Source organism: Netta rufina, assembly GCF_964035555.1.
Source record: "Netta rufina genome assembly, chromosome: 19".
In the NCBI taxonomy this organism is placed as follows: domain Eukaryota; kingdom Metazoa; phylum Chordata; class Aves; order Anseriformes; family Anatidae; genus Netta; species Netta rufina.
The window spans coordinates 12914974-12926627 of NC_140143.1; the positions used below are offsets into that span (position 1 = coordinate 12914974).

The 11654-nt window shown below is 36.7% G+C and overlaps 1 protein-coding gene across 1 annotated transcript in view; it reads right to left on the bottom strand.

Moving 5' to 3' along the window:
• Positions 1-11654, bottom strand: part of GLP2R (glucagon like peptide 2 receptor) — a gene marked incomplete at both ends in the record, with an annotated part of 42747 nt that extends 31093 nt beyond the window's left edge. Inside the window, 4 exons of the mRNA XM_084298306.1 lie at positions 1833-1954; positions 3405-3509; positions 6219-6312; positions 11550-11654. Of these exons, the coding sequence (XP_084154432.1) occupies positions 1833-1954; positions 3405-3509; positions 6219-6312; positions 11550-11654 (426 nt within the window). The remainder of the gene's footprint in view (positions 1-1832; positions 1955-3404; positions 3510-6218; positions 6313-11549) is intronic.

Below are 11654 nucleotides of genomic sequence, written 5' to 3' on the forward strand. Positions count from 1 at the left end.
GTACTATCTGGATAGCAGAGTGAGCTGTGCCTGCTGGTAGAAACTCTCTTGGAAGGAGTGCAAGTGCCCAGGAAGAACAATGTGGGTGCATGGCCATACTCAGCTCTGTGAGAAGATTCAAACAGGCAAGAACCTAAGAAATAGGGTGAGTTATCACCTTGGCTATGACATTTTTTCAAAACCAAAGTATATGAAATCAGGGTGAATAATCCATTGTGGGTGGATACTAGCTCTGGTATGTTGGCATGTTATGCTTAACATCCACATTTAGGATTGATTGGAAAGCCTTCAGAGAAACCTCACACATGATGACTTAATGTGGTAATTTTCTGCCCACAAGTTACAATCCAGAACAGTCAATAGACAATGGAAAGCCCTCAGTACTCATGGAATTTTATTGCACTTGAATAAACTGTGAGGTTGGAAATCCATATACTCACTATAGCTTACTAAGATCTTGGTAACATGTGGATCCTGAAATAGCAGTGCTTAATAAAGTAATCAATAAATAATATGATCAATAAATTCTTAATTAATAATATAGTCAGTAAATTAATAAAAAATTAAAGTGCTCACCAAAGTAACAAAAGGTGAATTATAAAGCATTCAACGGTAATAGTGTTCATCTAGGAGACTTTATTTTGACATCAGTAAAGCTGAACTTTATGGCAAAAGAAGTTACAAGAAACTGAAATGAGGTAAACTGTATACTTTATTGTTATCTGAAATTCTGCTGCATTTGTTGCATGTCATTGCATGGTTGGGCAAGCAGGCAGCAGGATTGACCCCTGGGTTCCTGTTTGAACTCCTTTTTGCTTAAAACATAACATGAAAACTGAAAGCGAGCATATGCAGTTGCAAAGTGTTTTCTCACAGAGAACATGCAGCCAGGCTTCTTTGCAAACACAGAGGTAGTAAGGACGATTCCCAGCTTCAAAACCCAAAGCTGATTAGTAAATATTTTAATTTTATCTTCACTACTAAGAGCTGAGTGTTGTCAAGGTATTTCCACTATGCTCTATATTCAGCCCGGGATAGTAATTTCCCATTCTGTCAAAGCCCAGTGCTGGGGCTGTATGCTGTATCAAGCAGGATGGAATTTGTGTTATGTTAAATCCTCCAGTCTGCTGCCAGCTAGATTATGAGGTGAAATTCCAGGCAAATGGAAAATAAGGGTTTGCTTTTCAAACTTTTTCAGTTGACCAGTTAACAGCTCATTAAGTACCAAAAAGCTCAGGAGGCCGTGGGGAATGAAGCTGCCTGACTTTGGCAGAACAGGGGTCCTCTGAGATTAAGCTACTTGCTAGGAAAGTCACAGGGTTCTTCCCTTCCCTTCCCTTCCCTTCCCTTCCCTTCCCTTCCCTTCCCTTCCCTTCCCTTCCCTTCCCTTCCCTTCCCTTCCCTTCCCTTCCCTTCCCTTCCCTTCCCTTCCCTTCCCTTCCCTTCCCTTCCCTTCCCTTCCCTTCCCTTCCCTTCCCTTCCCTTCCCTTCCCTTCCCTTCCCTTCCCTTCCCTTCCCTTCCCTTCCCTTCCCTTCCCTTCCCTTCCCTTCCCTTCCCTTCCCTTCCCTTCCCTTCCCTTCCCTTCCCTTTTATTAGGAGGAATTCAGCACATGTGAACAGTGGATTGAACAGAAAATAATTTGTTTCATCTAAAGCAGGAATCCTCCTTAATCTTTCCTCTTCTGCTTCTTCTAAGCAGGTTTCCTACTTGGTAATCTAAATAAAATGTGAATATCTTTTGCAGGTATTCAATAGAAATGTTTTATCAGTTATTCAAGAAGGGATTAAGAAGATTAAAGTATTAAACCATAATATAAAACATCATACTTACTTTTTTTCTGAAATGATTTTCCTCAGAACATTCTGAACTATCACGCCAAATGTCTGTGGAGTTTTCCTTTGTTTGCCAAATTCCTTCATCCAAGCAGACTCTGTATACATTTCCTGCACTTCCTGAAAGTAAACAGAGGTTTAGTCTGAAAGGTCAAAATAAAGATATAATTTTTCATGCACATTTCAAGGATTTCTCCCTCATACCATAGCAATAGTACCTAAAAAAAAAAAAAAAAAAAAAAAAAAATCAAATAAAAACACCAAAAACACCCACATCTTCTACTTTGTTTTTGACAATATATTTTTAATATTTACACAGAAGAAAGTTGGAACATAATATTGCAAAAATCAGTTCCCAATATATACTCAATCGTTACAAAAAACGTGGTTACTCCATCCAAAAGATAAGCCCACGTTTCATTTTAATTCTCTTTCCTCACTATGTTCCTAAGTTCCGTCAACACTGCCTATGCTGTGCTGCAAAAATTATATGAAGATGACTGTGGCTTAACTAGGGAATTATCTTTCTTTTGAATTTCAAAGCACCTGTGGTTGATGTTTTATTTACGCGCTTTGGGACCCTATCAGCAGCTGGAACTTTCTTGGCTTTCAGTGTATTGTAGTTTATACTAAATTAGAATTTGCCCATAACATCAGAAAAATGGTATGGAGATTCTGGCTGACGTTTGTTTTTCAGTGTCTCCACATTTTCTCCATGTTTTCTCTCTTAGCCTCTTGACCTCATTTTAAGATTGTCTTCAACAGATGCCTTCCTAAATCATTAGATGATTTCTAGTCAGACCTGAGCTTTTTCATTCATTCTTGAATTCACAAGTGTTTAATTATAAATATAATAAATATATATAAAATGTGTTGGAGCAACCACCAGAATATCTCATTTTATTTAGAATAACTGGAATTGAGAGAACTGTTTTTAGAGCACACATTGCTCTGACAGCAGGAGCTTTGTGGCAGGATTGCTGTCCGTGCCCAGTGTAGTTTGTGTGGTCTAACAAGTAGTGGAGTTGAAACAGGTTCCCCAGGCAGAAAATGGCTTTTCCACTTTTACTGGCAATCTGGCACACTGCACAGAGAGGAAGGTTTTCTTGAAGGACATAATTTATACAAGATGTTTTTTTGGTGGTGTTTTTTGATTGTTTTTAATTTAAAAAAAAAAAAAAAAAAAAAAAAAGGATCCTGGAATTCCAGATAAGGTCAGATCAGGAGGAATCTTAAGGTCTGTGTTAGTTACAGACCAACTTCCTGAGAAACTGCTCTGCTGTGATGTGGTCCCATTCTGTTGCCAGGTTAGCTCTCTAGGCATTAAACTGACCAACCTGACACACAAAGTGGGAGAGAAGAAAAAATACATTCTCAGTTCTTATGCATCAGCATTAGGGAGAAGTTTGGTCACACTTGATAAACTCATCTTCAAAGTGGTTATGCAGGAACCTTACTGTGAATTTGCGCCTTGTGATTCAAGAGCCAGGAACAAAATAGACCAGAACCATCTGTCCTATATCTGGATTCCCAACATACATTCCAAGAAAAGTTATTACATTCACGTTACCATTTTCCAACCATGGCAAATATGAAGGACAGGGAACAGAGACATTTCCCGGGGGTGAGTAAGGCCAGCAAACAAACTGATCAAATGTTCCATTGCAATGTATTCCTGGGGAGAAAAGAAAATACCAAGAATCACTGTGATTCTGTGATTCTGTGAAATAAATATTTTTTAAAAAAATTAGGAAATGGATAATCATGAAAAACAATGAATACTGAGTAACCTGTGTGGGAATAGAAATGTTGTTTTTGCAGAGTTACATTGTTTAGAAGGAGGGAATGTGGTACTGAGATATGCTTACAGTGATAAGAAAGTTTAGCAGGCGACCTTGTAAAATGCAGACAATCAGACTCCTTAGGACAATTAGGTGAAAATCATGGTGTCAAGTCAAGTCAGATAAGTGAAGAAACATTACCACTTCAAGCAGTAAAAATGTCAAAAGAAATTTGAAATTTAACAGGCCGGCGACTGAAGGCCATGCATTGTTTGTGAAGCATCAGATAGATTGTGAATCTGGATGACCCACTCAGTGGGGAAACAGGGGAGGGTCCTGCCATCAAAAGGTATATAAACTGTGTTTTGGAACTAGTAGATGCGCTCTCTCCTGCTTGTGGGGCGCCCGCCATTGCAATCGTGAATAAATTACTACTTCACTGAGATCCTCACCTGAGCCTAAGTTATTGGCTACAGAGTGTTTCTCACAACCTGCAATCACACAGGCTCATTCTGTGTGGAGTGGATACCAATCCCATCATATAGAGACCTGTGTTCTAGACAGAAATTATTTAGATTTAACATAAACTTTGTGCATTCACAGTGCAGTGTTTGGTGCACAGTGCAGAAATAGCTGCTGTCCTTCCCTGGATGTACAAAACAGCAGTAGGTATTACACGCTTCATTATGAACTAAGGGTGTTATTCAAAATCAGCCTGGGGCCTTTGTTGTCCAAATGTAACAGATTCCAGGTATGTGAATTGTGTTTGTACATGCCACTGTGTTTGTACATGCCACATAGTTTTAGCTGATAAATGGAAAATATTCTACTTTTCATGACTGCTCTGACACCAATTTTCAGCACAGAAAACTATAAACTTCTCTGATAGTGAACCTGGGGAACTAGAGGATAGAGAGCTTACAATCTCTCAGAAAAACTCAGTCATTTTTAAGATGTCATGTCACTCACAGGACTTAAGGTTAAGATACACCACTTTAAAATGCAGAAGTGAAATAGTTCAGTCATGTTAGAGTAAGATAAAATAAAATGCATTAATGACTGCACTAGTTTCTTGGTTATTTTCTGTCCTTTTGTCTTTTTTTCCAGGGTAAGTTGAAATTCTCTTCTCTCAACATTAAAGCTTGCTGCCCATCCATGGTAGAAGAATATATCCTGGTTCATTTTCCATAACACTCAGTAATACTTTGAGAATCTTGGGTGGGAAGAAGAATATAGAGAACAACAAATACAGCTGTGGGCTATCTCACCAGAAACTATGGCCTGCTTCTGCTAAAATACAAGGGCAATATTTGCATTCTTAATAGTTCCATAATATTTTTTGAGGCTGAACTTGTGACTTTATCTGCCTTGCATAGTTGTTAACATCTATAGCTGCATTTTTGTCATTCATTTCACCAATATCTCGTGAGGGACACAAAATTGGAGAGGAGAGGAGAGGAGAGGAGAGGAGAGGAGAGGAGAGGAGAGGAGAGGAGAGGAGAGGAGAGGAGAGGAGAGGAGAGGAGAGGAGAGGAGAGGAGAGGAGAGGAGAGGAGAGGAGAGGAGAGGAGAGGAGAGGAGAGGAGAGGAGAGGAGAGGAGAGGAGAGGAGAGGAGTTGGAACTTCTCCAACTACTCACTACTCAGACAGAGCCTGTGTCATCCTCTCCTGAAGACAGACACCTAGCTGAGCAGAACTTATACTTTTAGTGTAAAATAATTGCAGATTATGAGCTCCCCTTTTGCTAAAGAGCATAAATAATAATAAAAAAATATAAAAAATAATTAAAAAAATAAATAAAGAGCTCACACACAGAGGTAGGAGACATGGACTCAGGTCCTCCCTCTGCCTCTTTTCAGGAGAAGACACTGTCCTCTGAACCTATTCTGCTCTTGAGCTAAGAATCCGAGTTACAGAGTTGGGAGAATATATAAGGAACTGCAAGCTAAAGGTTACAGGTGCCAGGTGATCATGGGGATACCTGTTTACTGTGCCTTAGTTTATTAACCTAATTACATTACTGCAAAAAGCATAAGCAGTCCTGTGAGAAGAGAGCAGGCCCCAGGTGCCTTGACTAGGCAAAAAACAGACTATGCTTTACCTCATTTGTTTTGTGTTTTTGTCTACCATGGCTTAGTTTCTAAATGAGAAATGGGAGTCATCTCATTTTCCCTTGATGACCTGTTGTCTTATGGCTATTACAGTTTCCAGGAATATTGTTTTGACTTTCCTTCAGGCTGAAAAGGGGAGTGAACATAGGTTTCCTTCAACTAAATGATGTGTTTCATCCAAGTAATGGGTAGCAGCCATTTCTTGACTGTGTATTCTGTGACATATCATAATGGTAGCTCAGGACCAGCTGTTCAGTAGTTCTTTTCAGTATATGATCTGGTTTTATATATAAAAACGTAATATATTTCAGGACAAAAACAGCCATTAACTTCATGACTGCATGTCTGTAGGTCTAGTTACGGCTGACTGTTTACATTTAGAATTTACATTTAGAGGCACACGGTTGTGCAAAGCAAGTAAAATAATTTGAATTTTGCATATTCAGCAATGTTACTTAACACATTTTTTGATTGTTCTGCTTGTTTCCTTACCAGCATCTACAGTTGATTCCTGTAGCATTTTCAAGCATTCTTGTTTATATTTGTTCCATCCAGTAGTTGTTTTTTCCAGCAGAGATGCTTTGGCCTGTGAGTAAGAACACCTTGCATGAGGAAAATCAGAGCCTTGTGGTGTTTTACTGAGGTAGTTTCCTTCCATTGTAACAAATTTATGAACAGAGGAGAGGAGAGGGTAGGAGAATGGAGACAAGTTAGGTAAGCAGGGAGAAAAAGGCCTTCCTTCTCTAGGAGACTCTTACTGAAATTTCATTAGTTGTTTTCTTTGCCTGAGCAAGAAATGTATTGCCATGGTACTCTGTTACCATAGAAACCACCACCACCAAAAAAAGAAAAAAAGACAATTCCTCCACTGTAGAAAATGTGTGCTGATCTTCAAAACTTCTTCAGTTTTTCCAAGCCTTTTACAATCACTTTATGCCAAAGTCAGCTAACCGTTCTCATGTAGGTTTCTTATTTATGTTTCTGTTTTTGCTAGACTAATTTATGAATCTGATTTATAACAGTTTTGAGGGCTGTTTATTGTTACAGCTTTTTTAAAGATAATCAACCTTACTTCAGTACTTCAGTAATAATTTGAAAGTATAATAAACAAACAATAATATTTAGCTGCTGTTATCTATTCTGCAATGCATTTTGTGCTCCACCTGAGCACTTCAACAGACACTTCTTCCTCCAACACCTGCAACTGTGCTATAGACACTTTTATTTTCCTAAGCATTTTGAAAAACACTCAATCATTCATCTTAGTTATCTTATCCTCTTTGCCTAGAGATGGTACAGTTTTACTGTCTCCTCTGAAAAGTTAGATTTCTGGAGAATATAATCTGGAATAACTACTTTTATGTGGTTTGCTTAAAGAGAATAGAAAGAGGAGCACTTCAAAACCAATTTCTCTTTTACTATTGTAGTGTAGTATAGGCTCAACTTTGGATTTATTCAGTTTGGTGACAGTGAATTCTGCACTTTCCCCTCTTAGTGCCTGGAAAATCAACCCTTCTGCAATGTCAAGACCCCATCTGGTCCTCTTGGCTGTTCCTTTCCCTAAATGAGCACTTTGATGTACAAATCCTGGTGGGCTGCATGAGAGAACATAGTTTCATTTATATGGACAGCATAGAAGCTGCAGAACCACATTAAATAACAAAATTGTAGAATCATTTAGATTGTAGAAGACCCAGTAGATCATCAGGTCCACCCACCAACCAACACTACCATTAAAACATATCCCTGAGTGTCACATCCATATATCTCTTAAATATCTCCAAGGATGGCAACTGTACCACTTCCTTAGGCAGCCTGTTCCACCTGACATCTAATCTAAGATTTTCCTGGGGCAACTTGAGGTGGTTGTCTTGCATTCTGCCACTTGTCCCTTGAGAAAAGAAACCAGCCTCTACCTTGCTCCAGCCTCCTTTCAAGCAGTTGTAGAGAGAGATGAGGTCTCCTCTCAGCCTCCTCTTCTCAAGACTAACCAACCCCAGTTCCCTCAGCTACTCCTCATATGTCTTGTTTTCCAGTCCCTTCACCAGCTTTGTTGCTCTTCTCAGAACACATTCCAGCAACTCAGTGGGTTCCTTGGAGCATGTGGCCCAAATCTGAACACAATACTTGAGAAGTGGTCTCAAAATTTGGATAGTGGGTTAAGTACAAGTTTTCAAAAAAGCAATTATCCTTACACCAAACAATATTTTTTAGCTCACCAGGGAAAATCCATTTCCTTTTGTCTGGACTACCCCCTTTTTGGAAACTGCCTTTCACATCTGTGCTATTGTATTGGGCTTGTCTGAGCTAGGTGATGTACCAAGGACTGGCACCTGTACCTTATTCTTTGAAGCTAAGTTTGTTGGAAAATAAATAATATTGTATTTATTTACTTTCAAACAAGAACATTGGTGAATATTAGCTACTTGTTATATGAGACCACACCCTATGCATATTTTTGCTATGTAAGATGTTGCCTGCTCTCCGCTCTGCTTTGAGAAGCTCAGCTAATTTCCAGACACTGTGCTTTAAATTCCAGGGAGTAGAAAGACTATAATTATTCTTCAGTTGATGGGTTTGTAAGATAAGGAGAGAATATTTACATCAGCTATGAGAAAGGAATGCATGTTTCCAAAATAAATATCTTGACATTTCCCTCATGTGGGTCTCAAAATGCTGAAAGCATGGGGAGATTCTTTGTACACTCCTGGGTCAGTGAACCTCATTCAAAGAGGCAAATAGAAGATGACGCACTTGTGGAAAAGACTGCTTGATTTAAGAGATAGCACTTCTGTTTCTAATAAACAAATGCATTAAACAGCTAAGGAAACAGAAAAAGCCATATAATGGCGACCTGGCTGCTTGTTTGGTTCCATTACTAGAGAAAGAGTTGAGAAGCTGGCATGAAGAAACTCAGTTAATAAGATGGAGGAACTGATTAAGTATAAGTGCAGATTCATTTCCTTTCCTAATGCAATTGTCATTCTCTGCAAAACAATAAGCAGAGTCAGATATTCAATACCCGGTCACTATTGATGTAAATGTCTGTGAGATGATTGGTTTTCTGCCATAAGACTCTCTGATAAAAGTAAATAAATTAAGGGAAATTAAGGAGGTGAGACACCTTGATGTCCTGTATCTGTTTAGCTAAGCGAAAAGGATTCAACAAAAATATCAAAGAGACAGGACAAGGATACAGATTTTGTATCTTATATTTGTGTCATTAATATTCTTCAGAAATGAGTGCAGGTTCTCTCAGAAAGAGGAAGATCTACAGCCTGAGTCAATGTGAGGAGTACAGCAATAACTGCTGTGATCATAGGGACTTTTCCTGCTTTCATCATGTGTGAAGGCCTAGTTCTCTGGGTATGTTCTAAAAAGAGATGACACATCACTCTGCATCTGAAATGGGTCTGTGATTAGAGATTCCAATGAGGTTTGATTGTGATTTAAATTTTATGCTACTCTGCTACCAAAACTTAAATGCATGCTCTCAAGCTTTTAGGTAAATTTAAAGTGATCTCACTTTCTGACAACATGCAGCTAAACATGGCTTTTTGTCTCAGTTTTACATTTCAGTTGACATTAAGGCACTCTAGCATTTAAACAGAACTTTAAGCTCAGAAGAAATTGAATACCAAAGTCCAAGACAGAAGCTCAGAAAGTCTGTGACCTTTTGACCTAAACTGGACATTTCTTCATTTCAGAATGTCTGACAATTTGCTGGTAATATATAAACCACATTAGTCCTAAACGCTTGCACCAAAGTTCACTGGCACTGAAATTTTATCAGACTTTCCTGGAAGGGTCTTTAAGTTCATTTAGTTCACTCAGAGCACACAAGGTGCACAAAGTTGACACAGCTGCTTAAAAATAAGCAGAGAACATTGCATGAAGCTCTTGTTTAAAAGGTGGATTAAAATAATAAACCTCCAAAGTTGCAAACGGACTGATTTAAATCTGTTTTTTTTTTTTTTTTTTTTTTTTAAATAACTGACTACATTTTAATCAGGATTTCACCTTTTAAATTTCTTATACTAAGCCAACAATAAAATGAAATGGTTCTATTTGTTTATTTGGACAATGCTATTATGGTTAGAAAAAAAATAATAAAATTTTGGAATGAATTAGAAATAATGTAAGAGTTCAAAGGATTATTCATTCTTTCATCCATCATCCTGATTTACTCTGATTTCATATCTTTAGAGGTGTTTGCTAGAACATGTGGATATAGTGGTATATGACTATTGTTTTTTCTTTATTGTTAAATATAAAAAAATACACATTTCTTTACATGATCTGTTGTAAACAAGTTACAGGAAACACTACAATAAAGTAACTCACGGTGATTTATAGTCTTGTAAAACTTTGACTTCACAAAACTCATTGGGAGATTTTCTCGTTAATATTGATGGCACCAGCACTTAGGTCAAGACTATGGATTCAAAGCTTCTCAAAAAACTGAGAGATGCTTCAGTTCTATTCTCATTTATATGAAAGAAGTTCTAGATTCAATTATCCCAAAGCAATAAGAATATTTTCTAATAAAATAATAATAATAATAATAAAATATCAGAATATGTGTCTCCTGGTAATTTTTTTTTTCAGGATAAAAAAGGAAAAGGAGCAAAATTAGAGTCTTTACAGCACATACACATGCAAATATATTTCCTGTGGAATTAAGTGTAGGACAAGTGGATAGAAATAACTTACTACTTTCGGTTTAACATAAACCTATATATTGTGTTCATTTTCTTGTATAGTTATTTCATATAAATTTACCCTAAATTTATATAGATTTTTTTTTTTTTTAGACAAATTGGAACTTACTACAACATTTTAAGATTTTTTGTTTTAAAGTTACTGAACTAATGGTACACATTAATGAACATGAAAATGAGAAAAAGAGAAAGCAAAAGAAAAAGAGAAAGAAAAAGAGAAAGCAAAAGAAAAAGAAAAAGAAAAAGAAAAAGAAAAAGAAAAAGAAAAAGAAAAAGAAAAAGAAAAAGAAAGGGAAAAAGAAAAAGAAAAAGAAAAAGAAAGAGAAAAAGAAAAAGAAAAAGAAAAAGAAAAAGAAAAAGAAAAAGAAAAAGAAAAAGAAAAAGAAAAAGAAAAAGAAAAAGAAAAAGAAAAAGAAAAAGAAAAAGAAAAATTCATTTAAGTGAATTACACAGAGATATTATCATTAAATACTGAAAGTTCTTAAAATTTTAAGACAATATAGATGAAGAAACATGCTTTTAAGTTTTTATAGATTTATAAGAAATAGAAGTGAACAGTTTGCTAAAGCTCCACAAGAAATAAAAGTAAATATTGTATATAGTTTTTGCTAGCCTTCTTAAGAAGCTGAGGTGCAGAACAACACCAATAACCTCGGCTTGCATTGGAGATGTAACACTCACTCTTCATATATGTCTAAAAGGCTAAGCTGTAGCTCTGTAAACAAACCTAAGGTGACTTTAGAATACAAGTGCAAAAAATAGTAGAAAATAAACATATTTCAGAATGAAATTGATCTCTGAGGCAAGCTGTAAAATAAAAATAATAATGATCAATATTGTTATGAAAAGAAATTGTATAAACACAAGTAAACACAACTTATTCACTGTATGAATCAATGTTAATAGCAGAAATTTGTAATAAACTACCTATTCAGAATGAGTTACGATACAAAATTCTACAGCTTCTCAGTCAACATTTCTCATAACTCATTTTAACATTAATTGTTATATCAGAACTATTTTTGAAACAAACATGCAGTGAAGGTTAAAATGCTGTGTGATAGCTTTATACTGCTAATTATTAATTATTGAATTAGCTTACCTGTTTAACTAGAAATAATATCATGACAGAGCTGGCAGGTCCAGCAGATATTCTGGACCAGAGCCCCATGGTGGAGCAGAGACCAAAAAGTGTCATCATGCCCAT